This window comes from Rhinolophus hipposideros (genome assembly GCF_964194185.1).
Source record: "Rhinolophus hipposideros genome assembly, chromosome: 5".
NCBI lineage: Eukaryota > Metazoa > Chordata > Mammalia > Chiroptera > Rhinolophidae > Rhinolophus > Rhinolophus hipposideros.
In genome coordinates this window covers 49,460,157-49,486,983 of record NC_138051.1, presented here as the reverse complement: position 1 = coordinate 49,486,983, position 26,827 = coordinate 49,460,157, and the positions used below count along the sequence as shown (strand labels likewise).

Here is a 26,827-nt window from a genome sequence, read left to right as displayed (position 1 = left end):
ATTAAAACATCAAAAATTTTTTCTCAGTAGGTTAGAATGATAAGTTCTCACTTATAATATTCTAAAATGTATCTTATAAGAATTTGTCAGCATTTAAAAAAATTTATAAAGAGTTAAGTCTAGGTATCTCCAAGATAACCATTTATCTTGCTATGAAAAATGTGTAAGTTAATGAAGAGGTAAAATGTGATTGTAACTCTGGAATTATCTTATTCTAATTTAATTTTGATTTGGAGACTATATGGTAGTCTTATTCCAATTTAGCAGATTTTGGTGTTTTCCCTTAAAGAGGATGCAATATTTGTGTGTCTCCAGTCATTTATTAACTAATCCAGGCAAGAGATGATATGTGCCTACCAATAAGTGGATACATTCCTGCTTTTCTTCTCACACTGTCTCACTATACCATAAGTGCAAACTCCAATCAGCAGTTATTTCAGGCCCCTCAAACTGAGAACATCTTGTGCCTATCTGTCAGAGTTCTTACTGAGGCCAGAGTCAACACCCTACCAGCGGTGGAAGAGATACATATCAGTAATACTGATACATACCAGTACTCCCATTTGTATTCCATCCTTAAAACATTCTTCCTTGACCTCATATTCCCCTTTTGCTGTTGACTCATTTCTCTACTCACCTGAATAACCAACATTCTTGAAAGAGTTGCCTGTCCTCATTGTTTCTGCTTCTCTGATACATTCCTTAACCCCCTCTAATCTAACTCACACCTTTATCATGCGAACGAAACTGCTCTTGCTAAGGTCACCAGTGACCTCCATGGTACCATGTTCATCTAATCTCATCTTATTAGTGCTTTTAGCAGCATTTGACGTATGAATAGCTGCCTGTTACTGAATCACCAGCCTCTATGGTGCCACACTTAATTTCAGTCAGGAAAATAAAAGCTACTCTTCCATATTCCACTTTTGAAGGAATTTATTTTGTTGTTTTTTTGTTTTGTTTTAATAAAATTAATTAGAAGAGAAAAAAATTGCTAAAGCGAATATCTGAGAAGCTGTTACTGAAGATCCAGCCAACAGCACCAACTAGAATGCTTCTGGTTTTTCTTGTTTAGAGAACGATCTTCCCCACTGTGTTTAGTATGGCATAAAAATTGCGTTTTAAATCAGTTGGAAATTTTCTATTCTTAAGGAAATGGTATTGAGTCGACTGAATAATCATATGGAGAATAATGAAGCTAAATTTCTGGTTTACTTTCGCTAGAGTAAATTCCAGACTTGATAACCTCTGGTTTTGATTGCTTCTTTGGCACAAGTTATTGCTTAGGTGAGAGTTTTACAATTCCCGAGTGGTTGAGTTTTTTTATTTATTAACACTTTTATTATTATTTTACATATTTTATTGCATTTTTCTTAGAAATATATGTTTTCAATGTATTGAAGTTTTTTTTGTACCTCCTACTCTTTTCTCTTTTCTAATGTCATTGCCTTGCACATTTCAAATAATGTTTAGTCATTATAGGGATGAATATTTATTTGTCTTGTTCCTAATTTTAATGGGAAAGTAGATATAGCTTTTCTCCATTAAACATAGCTTTTCATTTTTTATCGCATTAAAAAGGTATTCAGCTATTGTTATTTTTTTTGAAGACTTTAAAAGAAAAATATTGACACTTCAAATTTTAGCCATGATGCTGTAATAGGGCATTGAACTTAACCGGATGCTATAAACAACTGTAAAGCTATTAAGGAGTTTCGCAGGATCTAGTTTCAAAGCATAATCTTCAAAATGTATCCAAAATTATTTTACATACAACAAACTATGAAAACATGACCAATTCTTAAAATAAAAGACAATCAATAAATGCCAGTCCCAAGATGACCCAGTCTTTGGAATTATTAGTAAAACCTTGTAAAGCAGCTTTTTAACTACTGTAACCATGCTCCATGACATAAACACTCTTATAATGAATGGGAAGATAGACGTTCTCAGCAGAGAAATTGAAACCATAAAAAAGAATGAAATAGAAATATTACAACTTAAGAATACAACATCTGAAATTTAAAAATCACTGTATGAGTTCAATAACAGAATAGAGTAACAGTAAAAAGAATAGTGAACTTGAAGATAATCAATAGAAATTAATCTGAAGAACAGAAAATAAGGATTGAAAGAAACTTAGAGCCTGAGTGACCTGTGAACCACATAAAAACAGTCTAATATTTGCATCATTGAAGTCTCAGAAGAGGATAAAGATATTGGTGGAAAAAAATATTTGAAAAAATAATAGCCAAGCACTAATATGGACGCCATACTGTGCAAAGATGAGGTGCCAATTTATTTATTAAACCAGAGACCTCAATTTGAGGCTGTGTTCGCAACAGAAAGTATACATGGACTCAGGAACAACGAAGTACAGTAGGAGTGGCCCCACTTACCATCATCCCCAAAGACCCAGTGGGGGACTGCATGCTTCTCATCCCTGGAACTCTGGGCTCTGCTGAATTATACGTCTGTGTCCTCAAAGGGACCATGCTCTTTCTAGGGCACATAGCACAGGTCCCATCAAACCGGTCTACAGCTGCCACCTGAGTACTCTGGACTCCTTGTGTCCAGAACCCAGCAGGCGATTGGGGCCATTACGTTGAGCTTGCATATATAGACATTCTCCAGGGTCTATCTGCATTCTGTAGGGACCAGACTGAAGAATTAAATGAACATATTATAGGAGCCACCCTTGTATCCTTTATGTCTTTAGTGGTGGTATTAATATCTGACATTCCCACGAGGTTGCAATATGTATTTTAAACAGCTTTACTGAGATATAATTCACATAACATGTAATTCACCCACTCAAAGTGTACAATTCAGTGTTCTTTAGTATATTCAGAGTTGTGCAACCCATCACAAAATTATTTTTTGAACGTTTTCGTCACCCCAAAAAGAAACCCATACCCACTAGCTGTCACTTCCCGTTTTCTCCTAACACCTGCCTCTCTCCCCAGGCAACCACCAAACTACTTTCGGTCTCTTAGAATTGTCTGTTTTAGACATTTCATACAAATGGTATGCAATATGTGGTCTTTGTGTCTGCATTTTTTCACTTAGCATAATGTTTTCAAGGTTCAATTGCATTAGATCATATATCAGTACTTTATTTCCTTTTGTTTCCAAATAATATTTCATTGTTTGGATAACCACACTTTATTGATCCATGCATCAGTTGATGGCCATCTGGGTTCTTTCCACTTTTTAACTATTATGAATAATGGTGCTATGAACATTTGTGTACAAGTTTTTGTGTGGACATAGATTTTCATTTGAGGGGTTATGTACCTAGAAGCGGGATTGCTGGATCATATGAAGGGCTGCCAAACTGTTTTCCCAAGTGGCTGTACCTTTTTATATTCCCACCAACAGTGTATGTGTGTTCTGATTTTTCTATATCTTCGACAATACTTGCCATTATCTGTGTTTTTATTATAGTCCTCCTAATGGGTGCGAAGTGATAACTAATTATAGTTTTGATTCGCAGTTCCCTGATGTGTAAGTATGTTGAACATCTTTTCATGTGTATATTGACCAGTTTTTTTATCTTCTTTAGAGAAAGGGGTGTTCAAATCCTTTGCCCATTTTGTAATTGGGTTATTTGTTTTTTTGTTATTGAGTTGTCATAGTTCTTTAGATTTCTAGATTACAAGTTCCTTGTGAGACACATGATTTGCAAAAATGTTTTCCCCTTCTCTGGGCTATCTTTTGACATTAATGGTATTGTTTGAAGCACAAAATTTTTAAATTTTGATGATATTCAGTGTATCTATTTTTATCTTTTGTTGCTTGTGCTGTTGTCAATTCTAATCAATATTGTTTCAGATTACTATCTTGACCAGAAGGAGGACAGTTATAGAGTCTTCTACTTGGCCTTCTCACTATGAGCTCTTATCCCATACGCCACACAGTCAGTGTGGTGGTGGTGGTGGGGAGGAGATACAGCTTCCAGTATGTCAATCCCAATTTACACTGGAAAACCAGGGAAATGACTACTGGGTGGATCCACAGAACCAGTAGACTCAGTATAAATTGAACATTAGGCAGGACCCCATTTATTGTCTGGTCCCTGTAAATCCGTGCTCCAATAGGGAAGCCAAGATGATGCTTTGAGTTTCTAGGTATCAGCACAGACCCTGTTTCCAATAGTCCTCAATATGTTTGAGTATTCATTGCCCCCACTATACAGTCAGCCACATAAATGGCCATAGTTCTTTTGGAGGGAAGGAGGAGTCGTTACAATATATACTTCTTGCAGTGATACAGAATCCTTCCTTCTAAGGACTAGGTCACTTCTTCCATCAGTGGGCTTTGGATCAGAAAGTTGGCTCAGGTTGGGGAGCTAGACAAAGATTATGATTTTTTTTTTTTCAATTGATTCACCTGCCCTTAGCCACCTGCTTCTCCATTATTGCCGTCTCATGATTGTACATGTTAAGCAGCACCTTTGTTGGACACCTGCCTGTTTTGCCCCTAGGGGTGCCATGTTCTACACTCTGCAGGTCAAGTCTGCTTTACTGCCCCTTCAACCTGACCAGTCATTACAATAATTGTAGCCCCCTTGATTCTGGCAGTGAAATGCCACTAGCTAGTCTGTATTACTGGAAAAGGGGGGGATCATCCCCTTGCAAACCTATTAAGGAGCCCAGCTGTGTGACCCCTGCTCCTGCCATCAGTCCTAGCACGCAGAAGAGAGCCACCACCGCACTTCTTGGTGATGCTGCTGCCCCTCTCACCAGCACACTCCTGATGACTGAGGTCACTGTGTGTCTTCTGGGCCCTGCCATGCGACAAGAATCTGATAGGTATTTTGGCTTCATGCAATATATATGTATACTTATTTTTCATTCCAGCATCTCCACTTTCATTGGCCTTTTTCCTCCTGCCCCTGCCATCTGCCAGGGCAACTCAGGGATTTCCACTTGGCTCATTATTTTTTCAGGCTTCTAGGGGCCACTGTAGAAGCAAATTTGCCTCATCTCATGGGGACCTTGACAGGATGTTAAATCTCAAGTAAATGAAATCTTGCTTATCCAGTCTTATGTTTCTGCTCCTTTGATCAAGTATCATAGTCCCAGGGGTATTTCTCTGGCTCCTACCAGTACATGCTATTTAATTCTTGAAGCTGCTTCCAGATGTAATCTCTTTCATCTTATATCAGGCCCAGCTGGGTTATGCTGGAAGTTAACACTAGTTATTATCTTGGTAGCCAGGGGAGAAGTTAGAGAAACTTCCGAGGAAAGAACCCTTTTCCTTGTCAGGGAGAAGCCTCTGCAGTGTCTTCCTGCACGGAAGAAGTGCTCTTATTACAGAGGGGTGGGCTACTCTGCAAGTTCTGAGAGTTCAGGGACCTGCACGATCAAAATCTCAGGAGCATCCACCCAGATCCTCCTATCCCACACATGAGGGCCCCAGTAGGGCCCTGATTTGAACATAGCAGACCTGAGGTGGCTGAGCATTTAAATGCTTCTGAGCTCTGCAACTCTGTCCACTTTGAGCCTGCTCCCCAGTTGTGTCGTCTTTTCTACTCCAAGAGATGCAGACCTCTTTATAAGCTACCAAAGAGGCCCTGTGTCTCAAGTTTAACTAGCTATTTAATCGCCCTTATTTTCTCATTATCTCTCTGTAAGTCTTCAATACAGCATAGTAATAACTAGCCAACTCCATTGTTGTTTTTGGAGGCATTGTTCTTCCCTTATCTTTCAAGTGCCTTACACATCACGCTGGGAAGGGTGTTCCCCTCCACCATGACATTTCTCCAGGACACCACGGAGAACTCTTTAGGAATTGGGACACCTTATGCCGGGGACTTTATGTATCCCACATTCAATTCAGGATGGGGAGCTCCTTGCCTGCCAGGTGAATGTGGGGTGGTCCTAAAGCCTCACTACTCATACCATCTGTGTTGGCTTGGGCCATCTAAGAAACACACGCCAAGATGAGATTAGATATGCCAGAAGTTTATTGGGGAAGCACCTGTGAAGGTCAAAGATGGATGATGTACAAATGGGGAGAGCCTTCTCATCATGATGCAGGCCTAACACCTGTGCAAGGAGAGGGGCGAAAGGACTGGGTAGGAAGAGCCTTACTTGGCGGCACCATTTTGAGAAAGTCTCATCCAGGCTGATGGACAGTTTCCAAGCAAAGGTTGTATATTAGGGAAGTTCTGTGTTGGGCAAGAATGGCCAGGCTCTAGAACCCTCATTGTATCCAGTTTTGGGGAGCAAGCAAGGAGAACACAAAGAGTAGATTCAAAGGCGCATCGTTAGCTGGGGACTGTCAATCAACTATACAGGTTCTCTTGAAAGAGATCTAGTGGCTCAACTCTGGCTGTTACAATTGTGATATTTAAGGATGCACATTGTAATCCTTAGAGCAGCCTTTAAGAAATTAAAACAAAATTTTAAGTAAAATTCAATAAAGGAAATGGAATACCAAGAAATACTCGATTAATAATTTTTTTAAAAAACAAAAAGAGGAATAAAGACAAATAGAAAAGAAACAGAAGGATGAGAGTCATAAAGTCAACCATCTCGATAATTTAAAAAGAAGCAAGATTCAGCCATATACTGTTTGTAGGAGATACAATTTGAGTATAAATACACAAACCGGTTAAAAGTAGAGAAAAAGATATACCGTGCAAACATTAAGCAAAAAAGCCCCAAACAAAACCCTGATGTGGCTGTATTAACATTAGATCAAGTAGACTTTAGGATGAAGACTATTACCAGAGATAAAGAGGGACATTTCACGATAATAAAAGGGCAGAGCTTATTTATCAAAAAGACATACAATCCTAAATTTGTATGCACCTAATAAAAGAGCTTCAAAATTATGAAGCAAATTTGACAGAACTAAATAGAGAAATAAATCAATCCAGAATATTGAAGATTTTATTATAATTAATAGAACAACTAGACCAAAAAAAAAAAAAAAAAGTAAGTACATAAAAGATTTGAAAAACACTATTAGTCAACTTGATCTATTTGGCATATATAGAACATTACATCTAATATTTGAAGAATATACATTCTTTTTATATGCTCATGGAACATTCACCAAGGTAGACCGTATATTGGGCCCTAAAACAAGTCTGCCTATATTTAAAAGGGTTGAGATTCAACAGAATATGTTCTCTGACTACAAAAGACTTAAAGTAGAATTCAGCAACTCAGATATATCTGGAAAGCCACAAATATTTGGGAATTAAGCAACATATTTTAAATAAGTCATGGCTCAAAAAGGAAATCGTAAGAAAAATTAGAAAATATTTTAACGAGTTGATAAAGCATAACATACAAAATATGGGATGAGCTAATTCAGTGCTTTGAGAGAAAAATTTACACTTCATATACTTATGAGTATATACAAAAGAAAAATGGTTTAAAATCAATGATCTAAGTTTCTATCTTAAGCCAAAAAAAGAAAGAAAGTAGAAGGGAGGAAATAATGGAAATCAATGAAATGGAAAGTGTTTAAAAAGTAGAGAAAGTAAATGAAACCAAAGGTGGTTATTTGAAAAGATTAATAAAATTGATATAGCTATACCTAGCACAAATAAGAGAGAGGGAAAGAAAACTCAAATGACCAATATCAGGAATGAAAGGAACATCCTACAGACAAAAAAACAAATAAGGTAACACTATGGACAACTTTATGGCAATAATTTTAACAACTTAGCTAAAATGGAAGACTTCTTTAAAGACCCAAAATATAGCAAAACCAGTATGAATAGAATTAAGAAATATGGGTTAGAGTAATTAAAATTTAAAATAAATATTTAATTTAAAATTATAACTAAAAATCTTCCTATTATTTTTGATGATCTTGATTTCTGATTAGGAAGGGTGCTTGAAAGTCATTGCTACCATTTTTTTTAAATAAAATAAATTTTATTGGGGAATATTGGGGACCAGTGTCTTTCTCCAGGGCCCATGAGCTCCAAGTCGTTGTCCTTCAATCTAGTTGTGGAGGGCGCAGCTCAGCTCCAAGTCCAGTTTGCTCTTTTCAGTCTTTAGTTGCAGGAGGCACAGCCCACCATCCCATGTGGGAATTGAACCAGCAACCTTGTTGTTGAGAGCTTCTGCTCTGACCAACTGAGCCATCCGGCTGCCCCTCCAGAAGCTCAGTGGCAGCTCGTTGTCTTCAGTCTAGTTGTGGAGGGCACAACTCATTGGCCCATGTGGGAATCGAACCAGCAATCCTGTTATTCAGAGCTTGCGTTCTAACCAGCTGAGCCATCCGGCTGCCCAAGTCAGTACTACTTTTGAATTAAAGATGTTACCACAAAATTAAGAAAGAAGGACATTTGTAAATGATAAACCAGGCTCAGGACTGTACTGCTTTTTACTCCTTGTTTCTTTAACCATAATTTCACTATTACCAGATGTTCTAGCCAGCATTACTTTATTCTGGGATCACGGGCAGCACATTTATTTCAATCAGAAATTTGTAAATATATTGCAAGGATAACTAGATAAATTTGTGTGGATGAATGCTAATTCATCACAGCTAGAGAACTGAAAACACATGGTGATTTAGTACTTTCTGTACAACGGATATTATAATGTGGGCCCTTACTTTCCTCTTTGTCATTTATGTCATTATTTATACGTTGCACAAAATGTTTTCTATTGAATGTATTCACATAAAAATGTGATTGAGATAATATGCTACAGTAAAAACTTGGTTATTGGCCATTTAGCCAAGTGGAAATTGTGGCCAGAAGTTGAAGGGAGCCTTTATATCTTTGAGAAAACATGAAGTTCCGAGAAAGTTTTTGTGGAGAACTGTTATTGGTAGGTTAACAAGCAGGGGACACTCCAAATTGAAGTTAGTGCTCAAAAGCAAATTATAGTCAGATCTACACTTATAGTTTCTCAGAAGAGACCAAGGGAGGCAAGTTGCAGGAGGGGAAAAAAGTCATATTAGGTGCAACATACACATATGTATTCTGGGCATAAGCTTACTGCATGAGCATCTGAAAAAGACAGCCCCACTCCATTCCCTATATTCCCGTGGTGCTTTAATATTCTTTAATATTCATACTCATATTTACATAATGTGTATATGTGTATATATATATATATATATATATATATATCATGTGACAGTGTCACTTGTACATGATAGATATTTTTATAAAGAGAAATAAAAATCAGCTGTAATTTACTCTTAATAAAACCATCACTGATTGTGTGATCATTTGGTAATTATATCCACATATTTACCTCCACCTCCACCTCCACACACTCACACAAAATTGGTGTGATATTTTCCTATGCTTGTTTCCCAGGCACTTTGCTAATACTGGTTCTTGAGATGGCCACAGTCCCCACCCTCAACGAAGCATTCTGTCTTCTGTGGACCTGGACGAACACGTTTCTCAAAATAATTCCCTGTGCTGAGCATTATGAAAGGGAAAACCAGGCACTAGGGAGTGGATAGCAGGGGGAAATTTAGGGGATTTCCTAAATCTAGGGAATTGAGGAAGGGCCCTCTGAGGAGGTAAATTACTTGGGATGTTTTAAGCTTCAAGTAATAGACTTGAAGTAACAGTTAATACTGGCTTAAACAATAAACACACTTATTATCTTGAATCACAAGAAGCAAACATAGAGGAAGGTTGGTGACTGCAGCGGCCAAAGACAGTCATGTGTGACCCAGGCTCTCTGGAGCTCTCGGCTTTCTGTCCATGGTCACAAAATGCTTGCAGCAATTACAAATGTCATAGCCTCACATGATGATGTCCAGAGGCAGAAAAGGGAGACTTTTCCCTCACGTGCCTCAAAACTTTTCCAAAATTTCCTCCAGGAGACTTTGATTAGTATCTCTTGAACCAGAATTGTCCTATGTATATTTCTAACCCGGTCATTGGAGAGGAGAATGGAATTACCCCAAGACTTAGAACAATCAAGATTAAGCTCCTGGGGGTGGGGAGTGGCTGTCTATACCTGACCCATATTGTCATCCAGTATTTGAATAAAATCAGAATTCTGTTGGCTAGAAAGAAGAGGAGGCATTCCATTATTAATAAATCACTAAGTACATGGTGGCACATCCATATGATGAAATCCACATCAGCTGTTTAAAAAGAGACAGACGTATATGAATTGATAGAGCATTAGTTTCAAAATATATTAAAAGAACAAAGGTGGAGAACATTGTGTATATGATACATCTTTTTGTATAAAAAAAGAAAAACAAATGACCTCTCATATGCTGGTATTTGCAGAAAATACTTCTGGATGGACCTAAGAAACTACTTCCAGTATTTTCTCTGAGAGTGGGACAACAATAATAGATTTATAATTCACTATATTTCTTCTTTACTGTTTACCCCCCCCATAGCTGTGTATCTATAATTTATTTTTATATTTGTTGATTATAAATAATTAACTGTACAGAGAAACAAAGTAGGAAGACATAAAACATGTAAATAAAAATGCCAAGATACTTAATATAATGCTTTATGCTTATAAAACTACTTATCTAGGATGGCCGGATGGCTCAGTTGTTTAGAGCGGGAGCTCTTAACAGCATGGTTGCTGGTTCAATGCCAGTGAGCTGCGCCCTTCACAGCTAGACTGAAGACAACGAGCTGCCACAGAGTTTTCAGAGGGTTAGAAAGCTCTGAAATGACTCAGTTGGTTAGAGTGTGAGCTCTCAACAACAAGGTTGCTGGTTCAATTCCCACATGGGATGGTGGGCTGTGCCCTCTGCAGCTAAGATTAAAAACGGTGACTGGACTTGGAGCTGAGCTGCGCCCTCCACAACTAGATTGAAGGACAATGACTTAACTTAGAGTTAATGGGTCCTGGAAAAAAACACTGTTAACCCCCCCCCAAAAGCTTATCTAATTCATTTAACATTTTACAGTTTTTAAATTCACTTACAACATATTTCCACACAAAAACTTGTACATGAATGTTCGCAGCATCATTATTCGTTATAGTCAAAAAGTAGAAACAACCCAAATGTTCATCAAGTGAATGGATAAACAAAATGTATGTGGGATGTTATTCAGCCATAAAAAGGAATGAAGTGCTGACACCTGCTACCACATGGGTGAACCTCAGAAACAGGATGCGAAGTGAAAGAAGCCAAGTACAAAAGACCACATATTGTTTGAGTCCACTTATATTAACTGTCAAATAGGCAAATCTGTAGAGACAGAAAGACTAGAGGTGGCCTCAGACTGGGGAAGTTGAGAAGAAATTAGGAGTGACTGCTAAAGGGCTTGGGGTTTCTTTTTGAGGTGATGAAAACGTTTTAAAATTGTGATGGTGGTTGCACACTCTATGAATATACTAAAAATCATTGAATTGTATACTTTCATTGGGTCAATTGTGTGGTATATGAATTACATATCTCAATGAAGAGATTTCTAAAAATATGCCTACATTGTTTATTCCTGAATCTACCAGCTAAATTTCCAGGAACTGACTTCAGGCTCTTTATGAACACCAGTAGAATAAACTGACATTTAAAATATTTTTGTTCTTTGAAAATTTGGTTACTCCTCTGACAACCTGTTACCAGTACTTTTATTTTTGTTTCACCTTTCCTATAAATTGACTCTGTAAACTCTTTTTTGTAACCATAGATCTACTCCTGTTTTAAATTTTTTTAAAAAAATCATCTCATCATAGAATTCACTCATAGCTTAAAAATGATATAGTATAAAGGGGCTTATGATGAAAAGCAGCTACCTCTAGTGCCCTATCCTTTATCCTCCTGTTCCCGCTTCCCAGAAGGAACTGCTTTTTAACTGTTTCTGTTTGTTATTCTTGTCATTATTTCCATATTGCTGAATAACTCATACATCCATGTCCCAAATTGACTTCCAGGTATGATAGAAGAATAAATAGTCAACTTATGTTTGGTCAATAGTTTTGCCCCTCACAAGATTCTAGGTTGAAAGTAATTTTTCCTGAGAAACTTAAAGGCATTGCGTTAATTATCGTTGAACGTTGTGTTGCTGTTGAAAAGTTTGATTCTTTTCAAAGTTTGATTCTTGTTCCTTTGAGGATGATTCTCCTCTCTCTTTCTGAAAAATTTGATAATTATCTTTATCCTAGTGTTTTAAAATTTCACAATGATATGCCTTGTGTGTATAGTTTTAAAAATTCATTGTGCTGGGTCTTTGCTAAGCGTTTCAGTTTCAAGACAACTGTTTCCCTTCAGCTCTGAAAAATTTTCTGTGACTAGTTTCTTTAATAATTTCCTTCCCTTTGTTTGCATTATCATTTGGGGGTTCCAACTAGTTGGATGCAAGGTTCCCCAGACTGATTCTGTCTTTCTCAAGCAGAACTCCTCATGTGAACCACAGAACACAGAAAGTGGTTTGAGTGACTCTTTTCTCACATCTTCCAAGGATGGTTTTATCGAGTACCATTTTTATTTCAGATACATAGGAGAGAAATTAATAGATAATATACAGTGAATGTCTTATGACTGGGATCAGCAAACATTTTCTTAAAGGGCCAAATAGTAAATATTTTAGGTGTCATGGGCCCGGAGGCCAAAATTGAGGCTATTTATGTAGGTATTTATGTATCTATTTAAAATATAGCCATTTAAAAATATAAAAAACATTCTCATCTCTTGGGCTGTAAGAATAAAAAAAAAAAAAAGCAGGTGGCTGGGTTTGGCCCAGAAGCCATAGTTTGCTTAACCTCGGATTTAGGTCTAATGAACTTAATTCTTCCATCGAATGTGCTCAGTAAGCAGTGAGTAGTCTGTTTCTAGTGTATTTGGGTGGCCAGGGAGACAGTTAGGAGACAAGGCTGGAAACGCAAATCGGACTCAGATCATGAAGCACTGGTCCATGCTCAGTTTTGGATTTTATTCTTTAGGCCCTTAAGAGCAACTTTTGAGTAGGGCAGTAAAGATGTCTTTTAGGGTAAGTCACTCCAGTTATAGTAGGAAAGACAGATTAAAAAAAGAAGACCATTGAAGTAGAGAATCCTGTTAAGAAGCTATTAATTGTGGCCTGAAGTAAGACGGCAGAGGCCTGATCAGATCAGATATTATTCTTATTTTCTTAGAATATTCATTGTTGATATTGAATGTCTACAGTGTCTGTCAAGGTATTTTGGCAGACACCGAGACTTCTGATTTTTTCCCTCCGAATGATTTTCATGGCCTCGTCTCCATCCCTGTTCTCACTGGGACAATCCCAGGCAGAACTCTCATCACTTCATGCCAGAGTTACTAGGACCACAGTCCCTATGGACTCCACGGTCTCTCTCTAGTCCAATTCGTTTTGGGTATCACTAACAAAAACAATATTTACATATGACCTACATCATGTCATTTGTTTTCCTTTAAAAGCTTCATTTTCTTCCCTACCAATCAAATCTTAACACCTTTTCAGGATTTTAATGACTTCAGCCTAGCTCTACCCTCACTAACCAAATTTTTCTTGCCACTTTCAAATACAAAAATATTCTTATCCATTTGCTCTCCTTAACACATGCTCATTCTGCTCCCAGGCCTTTCCTCATGTCATCTCCTTGCTGTGAATGTGCTCTATACTTTCTTATTCAAATTCTTCCCATCCTTCATGTCTCTGCTAAACTTTTATCTCCTCCCCAAAACTTCCTTTACGTCTTCTTAGAAAAGATGATTGCCTTGCATTCTCCCTATACTGTCGAGCCCTTAATTGGGGCTTCCATCCTCAGAGTTGCTTCGTGGTTACAACGTGGCTGCAGGAGTGCCAGCCTTCCCAACTAAGTTCCAGGCAAGAAAGAGAAATGCAAAGGGCAAGAGGAACATCTCTCCCAGTTGAGACAGCCCCATGTAAAGAGCTCTCCCAGAAGTCTCATCCAGTGACTGCCATTAGATTGGTCTCTTTCATCGCCCTTAGGTGGAAGGGAGTCATTTTTAGATAGACATATTTAGATTCTCACTATTGAACAAGTCCAGAGGGCACTATTCACATGGAAAACAACATATAATAAAGAATGGACTGTTTGATATTTTGATTTGGGTGATGATGACACAGTATACATATATAAAAAGTCATCAAGCTATCTATTTAAGGTTAGTATACATTACACTTTACTGAATATATGTTATAGTTCAAATAAAACAAATTATCCCCCAGAGTTGTGCTGTGTGGTGACTCTGGATGCATTGCTGCAGGTAAAATTAAGATTATGTTCTCAGAAAGCAGTGAGAGTGGACATTGGGTTTGATATTTAAATATCTTTGTCACACTTACAGGACATTTTTCTGAAGGCTATCAATGCTTTTGACATGTTAAGCAAAGTCTTAAATTATCGCAGTGTTCAATGTAACATTTCTCATAGGGGGGAAAAAATCACCCTAAATGTGAGAATTTTTATAGATTATCTTGTATTAGCCTGAATGGGGAACATATTTATCGTTAGGAAAATAATTCTAGTTTCCCACCTCCTGTGTTTTTCCTTTACTACTCTCTGAGAACCCTTCACTTCTGACACTTCTGGTCACTAAATGTGTGGAGGGCTTTCCTGCCACACACGGCAATTATGTGCAGCACTAGCCAGATGTCCTGCATTTTAACTCAGTTCTGGCACTATCTACCTGTAGTTAGCATCAGACCCCACAGATTAAGGGCTCAGTCCGATAAGACTAACCTCACTGCAGACACCAGTCCAAAGTAGTGGATTCTCAGGTTACCCCCAGCTTCGTCTGACCTGACTACAAGTTGGAGGTTCCATGACCCCCTCCTCAGGTTCCATTAATTTGCTGGAGCAGCGCTCAGAACTCAGAGAAACACTTATGCTTACCAGTTTGTTAAAGGATATACTAAAGGATAAAGACGAACATTCAGGTGAAGGGATACATAGGTTAAGGTCGGGGAGGTTCCTGAGTGCAGCATCTTCTGTCCCCGTAGACTTGGGGTGCTTCCCCCTCCCTCTATAGGGAGGTGTTCACCCACCCAAAAGCTCTCTGAACTCTGTACTTTTGGGACTTTTATGGAGGCTTCGTCACATAGGCATGATTGATCATTAACTCCATTTTCAAACCTCCTTCCTTCTCAAGAGAATGGGGGTTGGGGCTGAAAATTCCGAGCTTCTAGTCATGGCTTGTTCTTTCCCATGACCAGTCCTCATCCTAGAGCTCACCCAGAGTCACCTCATTGAACAAAAGACACTCCTGTCACCCAGGCAATTACAAGGGTTTCAGAAGCTCTGTGCCAGACACTGGGGCAAGAGACCAAAATATATATATATATATATATACATATTTATATATATATTTTCTATTATCTCATACATTTTAACCTCTAGTATAAAAAATTATTAAAGATTCTTTATGTTTGATATTAGTTTTTAAAATAATTTTTAAAGTTTTCAGTTACAGTTGACATACAATATTATATTAGGTGTACAACATAGTGATTAGACATTTATACAACTTTTGAAGTGATTACCCTGGTAAGTCTGTTACCCATTTGACCTCATACACAATTATTACAATATTATTGACTATATTCCTTATGCTGTACTTTACATCCCTGTGCCTATTTTATAACTACCAATTTGTACTTCTCAACCCCTTCACCTTTTTCACCCAGCTTCCCAACCCTCCCCCACCCTCTCCCCTCTGCCGCAACCATCAATTTGTTCTCTGTATCTATGAATTTGTTTCTGTTGTGTTTGTTTATTTTGTTTTTTAGACTCCACATATAAGTGAAATAACATGGTGTTTGCCTTTCTCTGACTTATTTCAGATATTAAGTAGATTTTTAACGTGGTGTTGAAATACCAGCTTTGAAAAATAAAATACTGCATGTTAATTTTTACTCATATGAAATATAAACAGTAAGTGAAAACTCAGTTTATACTTTCTGACTGCTCGTGTACTTTTTATAGTAGAAGCAACAGATTCCTTTATCAAGTTAGTACTAAAAAATTCAGAACACTAGTTCCCGTAAAATCAACATCCACTTTGGGTAGTTCTAACCTGATAAATAAAAAGTGAGTAAATAAAATTGATAATAAGGAGTTAAAATCTAGCCTATATTTTTAAGTGCTGACATTTAAATAATTTTTTTGAAATTTTATTTTACTTCTTTTCATTCTATTTTACACAAATTGGAAAAATAAGCCACCAAATTCACATTGTTGTTATTGTAAAACTATTAGACAATGGGTGACATGTGACTGGTATGCTTTTGTCTTAAGTATCTCATGTACTTTAAAATATCTTGTAAATAACAGGAGTTAGGAAATGGCAACATTTTCAAGCATTTATTTCTCAGTCTCTGTAGGTTGATGTTCACTTGTTTCTAAAGAAAGCTTGTGTTTGTCTTACTTAGGTCCATCCACAGCAGCACCGGCTTCTTTTTGAAGTATTTGATGAAAATAGATTGGTAAGTTACACTATAGTTGTGTAAAATATGAAGCAAGTGTATATTTTTTAAAAAGCAGCAAGGAAAAGTGGTTTGGGAATCAGTGATGTGAGAGAATGATTTGGGGTGGTTATGGAGACTTTGGGCAATATGGTTAGGTAGATATAATTTTTTTTCTCCTTCCTGGTGCTACACTCTACCCTTCCATTCTCCTAGTAGGCGCCTCTCCTGGTTGTCATTTCTAAACAGATTATAAGGTCTTACTCAGGAAATGACAGGAAAGCTAGCCTCTTGGTCTTGCCTCCATCTACTCTCATCCTTGTACCCTGGTTGGTGGTCCACAGTGTTTTGAATTGTACCTCCTCACTCCAGTGGATTCTGGGGGGTTGCAACGTCCCATCCAATCTCTTATCCCCATTCTTTTACAAAGAAAAACTATCTTCTTTGCACTGATAAAATAAAGGATTGCCAGCTCTTATATAGGCAAAAGGCAAAGTTAAACCTGATTTTTTTTTTTTAAATGATACCGGTAGTTTTGATTTCTGATTTACTTAAGACTATCTTCAAATCCTATCCTTTTTCTAATTTTGTCTCTTTGGGATCCTATTTCAAACCTCCTTAGCATCTTACACTTGTATTTTCAACCTGTTAAGATTTGAACATGAAGGTACAAGAACAGTGTTATGTGTTCAAAGTTGATCAGTGATTAAACAGAAGTACCAAAAAAGTTGAACAGTTTTATTCATTTTTATAGCTAACAAAGACACTGGATTTTTTTATTTTTAAAAATCTGTTTTTAGCGTTAGACCTCATAACATGTTTTCTTTTTCCCCTCAAGAAATGACAGCTATACTAGGAACTGAAGGTATTGCAAACAAAATCTATTAATTAGCAAAGATGCTTTTCTGCTGCCAAAGGAGACTTCCTCACTAACTGGCAATCTAACTTTTTAAAGCTGAGTGACAAATGATGATTTGATTTTTTTTTTCTGTTTGTATTTTTGCTTTTACTTTTACTGTAGAATAAGAATTTTTTTTTATTTCCCCCCTCTGTCTTTACAGAGCTGTTTTCCTTCTAGATGGGACAAGTTGAAATTTAGTGTTGGTGTTTTTTCAACAATGAAATATATATACAAAAAGTAGATATAATATGAATCTTTATTTTAAATACTAAGATAAATATCTGTGTACTTTATTACGCAACTTAAGGACTATAACATTACCAAACTCTTCAAAACCCCCTTTAGCCTTCCCAACATCATTTCCTTTTCTTCTGCTTACAAGTAGCAGCCACCATCCTGAAAATTGTTTATCATTTCTTTCCTTTTTAAAAATATTTTTATCATGTATATATGTATCCCTAAAAAAAACAGTTTCCTTTTGCATGTTTTTCAATTTACCAAAATAGTATCACTCTGAATGCATGCCTCTGTGACATGCTGTTTGATCCATAACACATTTTCACTGATGCATAATTTTCCATCATCTGCAAATGCCATAAAATCCTAATTTGTGTATTTATCCTCCTTAATAGATACCAGTGTTCTTTCCAGGTTTTTGCTGTTACCAGTTGATAAACCTTCTTGCCATGTTTCCTGATGCACATGTGTGTATCTGTTAAGATTCTTATTTTGGGGTTAAATTGCTGGGTCATGGTATTATGGTGTTATTTTTCCTGTTGTTACTGACACCAATGTGAATTTCTCCCTGATTCTTGGGTGCTTCATTGGTGAATTATTTTATGTGAGTTATTTGTAATGTTGTCCACAAGGCGGGATAGCTCATGTTTGCACTTTTCACCATAGTTGTCTAGTCTTTTTTGCCTGTAACTTCAGCGTGGTGTAAGTCTTTCTTCGTTGCCAAAATGGATATTTCTCATACTCTGGTGCATTAACACTCCTTGAGCATATGTAGAGTACTATACATGGTGTCATGATATGTCAAAAGGAAAAAGCATTGCATCTGATATTAACAATGGGATATTTCTAGGGTTATAAACATGATGTATAAACATTAAAAACAAACAAAAAAAAACCTTTAAAGCTAAAAGCAAACACAAAAGAATGCATTGATCGGGATATTACAGATTATTACAACAAGGGATGGCTTGTTGAAGACTGAGGGAAGAGTTGATGTTACAGTCTTGAGGCTGAAATCTGCAGGGAAGGCCAACAAGCAGGAAACTCAGGCAGGGTTTCTGTGTTGTAGTCTTGAGGCAGAATTGCTTCTTGTGGGAAACCTGTCTTTGCTTTTAAGGCCTTTAACTGATTGGATGACGCCTACCATCTTATGGAAGGTAATCGGCTTTACTCAAAATCTAGTGATTGAAATGTCGATCACATCTCAAAAATAGCTTCACAGCAGCACCTAGACTAGTGTTTGACCAAACAACTGGGCAAAACAACCCCGCCAAGTGACACGTACAATGTTATCATCACCCTGGACTTTAGACTTCAAAGTTCTAGTCAATGATTCGGGTTATCCAGAGCCTAGCCATAGCATGTCAATAATCACATTATTTTCTGTGTAGATAATCAATCACCAAACATGTCAGAATGTGGGGTCCTGAGCTTAAGTCTAATCCTAAGACGTTATCTGTGTCACTTCAGAATATGAAAATCTATAGGACTGGCATAGATTCCTCCCCAATGAGGGTTGCCCTCACTCTACCTCTGCTCCCCTTGGGATAAGGCTCCTCTTTTGACATCTGTTTGACTAAGGGGCTACATTTTACCCCAGGTTCCCCAGGCTCTGCACATGACTGCTGTGACAGCAGTACAGAGTCCTGTGGTCCCAGACCAGTGTCAGCAATGCAAACTGTTCAGCCTCTCGAGAATTAAACGCAGACTGGAGAGCGAGCTAGGAAGGGCAGATGATTCTCTTACCTTACTTTTCCTCTTTGCAAATTTTTCAAGCATCATTCCTCCTTGTCCAGCTGCAGTGCTTTTTGACATTTCTTTAGAAGTAGTAACTGGATCAACTTCTTTTTAAAACCCTAAAAGAAATCATGAGGCAGTCTCCTCTCTGGTGTTACTTAGTGCTTTCTTGTTCCCAGCAGGAGCTCGAGGCATCAGAAGAAATGTTTAGTTATGGCCCTCACACGCTGGAAGCTTAAAATCTAGTTAGAGTTTTAACTAACATGAAACTGATGCTTATAGGGAAGCTTACCAAAGAGAAAACATTTATCTGGCCAAATTCTTGAGGTTCGTTATTTTATATTAAGAACTAGAGGAGCTTTGCTTATTAACTGAAAGTTTCAGGCCGCAGGCACGAGCAGTTAGATCTCATTGATTAGCCTATTAGTAGTGATCCATTCTTTGAATTATCAGACCCTTAATTTAAGACAGAAAGCAGAAGTCATTTGAAGGCAAAGTGAAAAGATTAGGACTGTTTCTTCTATAAAGAAAAGGCATGATACGGGACTGTTTACTGACATCTGTAAAATCATTAAGGAGATTATACAAAACCAAAATAGCATAATAATTTTATTACTAAGTTTACAATTATTGCACACATTCTAAAACATAGTACTGTCTCATTCGAGTCAGAAATATCATTCTAGTCAGAAATATAATTTAATTGATACCATATTTCTATTTTTTCTTAATGGATTTAAAATACTGTTTAGAAAATCGTGATTGAGAACAGATCTGTCTTATGGGGTTTTCTTTTTTAAACAAAGTGCAAGTATGTATTTTACATATTTGCTTTTACTTAGAGAAAAAAAACACACCTTACTTAAAAAAATACAACTTGGGTGTAGTACCATGTGGTGTAAACAACTGAACTATTTTACTTTTTACTTTCCTATGAATGAGCCAGTATATATTTATTACTGGAGTTCCAGCTATAAAATTCAGGTAAGGGGTTTAAATACACCCTAGAGTATTATTTAAAAATAAATTTATTTCTTTCAAATAGAGTACCAACCTTGGTCTATGACATTTGGGGCAGAAATTAAAATATTAAACTTTTATTACCTAGTAAACTGAAAATAAAGTAAAGGTTAAATAAATACAAAGCAGAAAAAATATATATATACAAAATCACAACGCCTAAAAGGACAAACCGTGTACTGTTCTCTACTGGAGGAGCTTTATCAGCAGTAGTAAGTAATTCCACCTCTAGGGCAGTGCTAGTACTCAAAAATGTAAACAAGTATGTACTTTGTTTATATAAAGAAATATGCAGCATGGTTTGTATTTCTTTATAGATATGAAACAGCTAAATGGATTGTTTCAGTGCACCAGTAGGGGCCAGCAAAGAGCTCTTGGAGTTTTTCAGAACAGAATTGGCATTGAGATATGTTTATTTGATGTGTTAAATCCTTTTTAGACTTCTTTACTTACCACAACACTCTCTTAAGTGAATGAATTGCAAAGACAGTGGAATAAAATATCTTGTGTGCTCAAACTATATTGGGGTATAGTTTTTCTGTCTAATCTGCATATATTTTTAATGGAATGTTTGCTTAGGCTATTTCTTGGCAGAGTTTTAATAGTCAAAATATAAATGGCATCATTTAAAGACTGTACTACTTGGCTGTAAAAGGCCTTAAAATTATAGGAGAAAATGCTTGGTGACAGCTTCTCTTAAACTTTATTTTTTCTCAGACATATACTCATTTTTTGCAATAGTATTAATAGGCTCATTTTGTATTTCTTTCCTTAAGCTTTCATTTTGTATGAGAAGTGTTTTGGAATTTAAAATACTTACCTATTTGATCGAATGCTAAATTTTTAATTTACCCCACACTTTTGGTGTGTCCAAATTGCATAACTGTTTGAAGTTATCTGTAAAAATTTTAACAGTCTATATTCCTTTCTACATTAACTAACTTGACTAGATTCCTAGTGTGGCCACTATTTGGAAATTCAATCCTCGATTTGATACTCAATTACATGGGGTTTCATTCCTACCAACTTCCTGTAATTTTATCCCTATGGGTAAAAATATTAGTGGTCAAACTCTGCTGGAAAAAGTATAGGCACGGTGATTCACACAGTTAAATGTTCATTTAGTAGAGCTGGAGTGAAAAAAATACTGTTTCAACTTGAAATGCTAGAAGATTGTTGTTCTTGTGTTACTCATTCATGCAAATTGGAGAAGGTATAATTGAAACAAGGTTGGCAGTGTTTGAGGCAGTGAGCTGCAGCTGAGCTCAGCTTTAAAGGTCGCTGGAAATCAAGTGCTTTGTAAGTGAAGGCATTTTGACTACAAGCAATTCAAGACATTTTGGAAACGTCAGTCTCAGGAATGGGTCGTCTTTTTCTTTCTGAGATATCTGGTATCTAGTGTTTTCCTTTGGATAAAGACTACTACTTAAGAGCTCTTTTAGGCACCACAAATGATTTTTTCTTTCGACGCAGTGCAGCTGCTTCTAGCCTGTCTACCGACAGAGATCTTTGTTATGACTTTCAGCCCTTAACATGTTTGGAAATGAGAACAAATGGCACAAAGCTTACGATTGCACTTTGCAGCCAGAAGAAGCAATACTTATCCTTTGTCAGAAACCTCCGGAGATGACTCGGATAGCAATGTTCACATGTGCTTCAAAAGACCAACACGGATTTCAGCGTCTAACGTTGTTCAAATGAAGCTGACTCCCAGACAGACTGCACTAGCTCCGTTAATAAAGGAAAACGTTACGTCTCAGGAGAGCTCATCTGTTCCTTCACCTGAGAATGTTAATAAAAAGAGCAGCTGTCTACAGATTTCACTACAGCCAACAAGGTACAGTGGATATCTTCAGTCTAGCAGTGTCTTAGCTGATGCTGACGATGCTTCATTTACCTGTGTCTTGAAGGATGGCATTTACAGCAGTGCGGTGGTTGATAATGAACTAAATGCTGTGAACGATGGAAACCTTTTAAGCAGTTCTGCCATTTGCAGTGGTAGCTTTAGTAACTTTTCAACCAGTGAGAACGGGTCTTACAACAGCAACGGTAGTGATTATGGGTCATGCACAAGTATCACAAGTGGAGGTTCCTACACCAACAGTATCATCAGTGACAGCAGCGGCTATACTTTTCCATCAACTGATGATACTTTTCTGGGCGGAAATTTATCTTCTGACAGCACCTCCTATAGAAATGTGCCAAACAGGAATACTACTCCATGTGAAATTTTTTCAAGATGTACAAGTACAATTCCTTTTGTCCAGGATGACTTGGAGCATGGACTAGAGATTATGAAATTGCCAGTGAGCAAGAACTCGAAAATTCCACTAAAACGTTGCTCATCCTTAGTCATTTTTCCCAGGAGTCCTTCAAATACGCCACCAACTTCTCCGACAAATACAGGTATTCTTCCAAGCAAAGGATCCTATCAGACCTCACACCAATTTATTATTTCTCCTAGTGAAATTGCCCACAGTGAAGATGGTACTAGTGCTAAGGGATTTCTTTCAACAGCTGTCAATGGACTTCGGTTATCTAAAACAATCTGTGCTACTGGAGAAGTAAGAGACATACGACCACTTCAGGGGAAGGGCTTATCACAAAAGAAAATTGTTATTGCGAATAATAGTCCAAGTCAGACTGTCTTTGAAAAGTCACCTGATGGATATTCTTGTGTTTCAGTACATTTCACCCAACAAAAAGCAACTACAGTAGATTGTGAAGCAGCGAATAGTGATTGTAGACCAGAGATGTCAGAACGGAAGCTTAATTCTGATTCAGAGTATATTAAGCTTATGCATAGGACCTCTGCGTGTTTACCATACTCCCAAAACGTGGATTATCAAATAAATATTAATGGACAGTTGGAAAGACCAAATTTACAGATAAACAAAAACCGTGCTATTTTACAAAGAAGTATTTCACTGGGAGGGACTTATCCAAATGTTTCCTGTTTATCCAGCCTTAAGCACAATTGTTCCAAAGGGGGACCATCTCAATTACTAATAAAGTTTGCATCTGGAAATGAAGGTAAAGTTGATAAATTATCAAGAGACAGCAAGAGAGATTTCACAAATGAACTATCTAATTCTTTGAAGCATTCTTGTAAGGTAAGTTTCCTTTGGTCTTGGTAAATGTTAATTTATATTAGAATCGCTTTATGAAATATTTGCTTATAATTTAGCAGTTTTATATACTTTCCTGGTCTTTACTTAGCAAGCATTTTGTAGTCATGAACTTTATATTTGTAAATCTGATGAACCCCCAATAGTTTTTCACTATATTTGTTATTTTTACCAATGTAGAAAATATTCATTTAAAAAAAAACTTTCTGAAGTGATTTAAGCCATAAAACATTTCTGTAACATAAAAACAAGCTTTAAATAATAATTTATTTTACAACACTTTACCTTGATGTATTTTTCCCTCCCCTCAAGTGGCGTAGTATTTTAATGTCTAACTCCATATTTTATTCCTACTTACAAAAATGCTCATTTATTAGTCTCCTCTCCTTAATCATTGTGAAATAAAGTAAAATATAGAATGCTCATTTAAACTATTAAGCAATAAAAAGTGTATGTAAAAATGTGAAAATCTTGTTAGAAATGAGCATAGAGAAAAATGTTTTTTTAAAATACATGTATTTATTAGATCATTGTTAAAAACTATTATGCTGTATGTTTAAAGCAGAGGAAAAATAAATGACATTTTCATTTGTATATGCCTTAACCACAGGAATTTTGTTTCCACGGTATTTTTCTTTAGCTACCAGGTGAGACTGCCTTCTGAAATGTAACTTACTCTTTCAACAATATTGAAATCTAAATTTTGTATTTTTGAATTTGGTTTCAATTGTTAGGTATTTCCCATAATTTTTTAGTTATCTTATTCATTTGTTATTTGATAATTTTGATTTATTATATTAGTAATTTAACTCTAATGAATCTTAACTAAAACAGTTCTTTATGTAATGTGGCCTTTCCAAAGTATGTTAAGTGTTTTGACCTTAAATAGATTTTTTAAACTTTCTGTATTTGGAAGGTCTTGCCAGGATATTAAAACATTTTAAATACCAGGAAATTAATTTTTTTTTCTGACTAAACCAATTCTAGATGACATTATTGGAGGAAAAACTTATCTGTTTGTCTGTGTTTAGTCACTCAACATGACACTCAATATACTAAAGATTTTTTTTTAAACTTCTGGAGAGGTAGCTTAAGGTAAATAAAATATGAAATAATTGCTAATTTGTTTTCTGTCTTTTGAAATCCAGTAAATATAATCATTGTTACCCAATGCCCAGATGTTAATATAAGCAACTACTTTACCAAGGATGAATAAAGATCAGATTTCATATTCTGATCTATCTTTTAGAATTAACTCCATTTACAAAACTGTTTAAAAACCAGCTTTAGGCCATTATAATCCATTCAACTGTTTTGCCCCCTAAAGAAAGCAATGAAGTGATACTAAGAAGAAACATTAATAGTTTGCTAATTGAATTTACATGTACCTTGTAAGTTTATTTTACATTTAATGAAATAATTAATCTGCAAGGAATAATTAACCTAGAAATATTTATAGAAATATCCTTAAAATAAGTTGATTTTGTGGTAGTAATATAGTTTGTTGTTGATGCTTTTGAAAATGGTATTTTTAATGTTTTTTAATAAAGTGTGATTAAATACCTTTTGCATGGCTAAAAATATACACTTTTATTGGTTTTATTTAAACTTAGGTAAGCTCACAAATATTTTTTCTGTGACAGCCAAATGCGTAGCTTTGTGCAGATTCTATTTTTTGGGGTAGATTATTGGATTATAAAATAGTTCAGAAGCATATAATTTGCTAGAGAACTTTAAATTGTTCCCTTTTTAAATGTTTATTAAACAACTCTATAAAAGTATTATAAACAATATAGTGACCATTAAATTCAACATACTAGATGTAAATTGATCTAAATGATTAGTGGTAAATCAATGGCTTGTTTTAAGAGGAAAATATTAATTTTTTTTCTAAACATAGCAGTGGCAACAATAGTGGGATTTCAGAAATAATCCTGTGTTTATCAATAATTATATATTAATCTAAATATAGTGGTATATTGTAACTCATTTATAAATAAACAGCTCCCAAAATATTTCCCATGACTCCAGTTAGTCTGGGTTAGTATTTTGATATGCTGAGTCTGGATTCACATTTAACAAGTTGATATTAGAGTAGCATTTAGTAATGTCAGCTATCTGTACCGCGCAGCCGTGAAATTAAATCACTGCTTTGGTCAGGGACCCTTGTTTCTGAAGCACTGAGAGGACTACAGATTCTTTTCTTATGTGTTTAGCTACCAGTCTCTAGCAGTATAGTATCCAGTTTCTACCTCTCTATAATCAACAGCTCATTAATGGCTAATATTTTAAAGCCAGTGAGAACTTTTACCTGTATCTGCCACAGGGCTCTGTTCTGTGTTTACAACAGAGAATGAAGATGGGACCTTGTAGTCTTCTTGATAGTATTTATTTTATTTGTTTGCTGTCAGAGAACATAACAATAAGTGATATGTTTATTATATATACTTTCTGAAATATAATATTACTTTTGTAATGGTTGCATAATGACTTTTGATCTGAAAATAGATATTTGATGTTTTAACATTGTGTGTAATCTTTTGTCAGCTCGTTCATGAAATAGATTAAGGAGCTAAGGTAGTTTTTATCCAGTTATGAAAAATTACTATTCATACTTCTAAAATCTGTGTAACATTTTGTTATTATTTTATTTTTCCCTGTTGTTTCCTAAATCTCTTATATGTTAGGATGCTCAGAGATTTCATTACCCTATTGTTTAAAATCCCTTAGCATTTTGCCCAAGCTTGTGCATGTCTTCCATTCTTCCGGTGTATACATATTTTAATCAGAAAGCTTGGCTTTACAGTTTTTCTTTTGTTATAAAAGTTTTTGTTCATTTTCTGTTACTTAATCCTTGGTAGGTAAATTGCTTAAGCTTAGTGTAGTAGAACTTAAAAAAACTATGTCTCAATTATTTCAAAAGCCTTTAACATTAATATCAAGATTATATATTTCAGTAATTTATTCTTCCTAAAATAAGTGTCCTAAATTTATACTTATTTGTATGTTACGTTATTTTCTCAGTTCTTAATTTATTAACTTTAGCAGCATATTTTGAGACATTTGGTTAAATTTATTTTGAACAACACTTAATCTTTTATATAAAAACCATTATGTTTTATAAATATTGACTCTCAAACTGTGATGCAACAATGTTAATGACCAGTTTTGGAAATTTAGTGAGAAATGTATGCTTGTGTATGTATATTTCTTAGAACTGTGAAACTATAATATTATTTTCAGAGTGATTATTCAGGGATTTGAATTATTTACTTCAGAAGCACTTTGCATTTCTCTGTAGATGTGTTGTCTTTAATTCATTCATTTAGCACACATTTGAGTCCCTACTATTTGCCAGGTACTGACCCAAGCCCTGGGAATAGAAGATAATAACGTGCAGTCTCTGCTTGGGGGAACTCCCATTCTAGTAATAGAGACACACTGGTAAAC

General features: G+C 36.0%; 1 protein-coding gene across 5 annotated transcripts in view; it reads left to right on the top strand.

The window, feature by feature from the left end:
- NEDD4 (NEDD4 E3 ubiquitin protein ligase) overlaps positions 1 to 26,827 on the top strand; it is a 118,961-nt gene that overhangs the window by 25,796 nt on the left and 66,338 nt on the right. For 2 of the 5 annotated variants that reach the window (XM_081048329.1, XM_081048330.1), the window contains one exon: positions 16,322 to 16,375. In XM_081048329.1, coding sequence (XP_080904455.1) covers positions 16,322 to 16,375 — 54 coding nt within the window. Of the gene's footprint in view, positions 1 to 16,321; positions 16,376 to 21,336; positions 23,363 to 26,827 lie in introns of those variants that run through there. The other 3 variants (XM_081048327.1, XM_081048326.1, XM_081048328.1) reach the window with 2 other exon arrangements.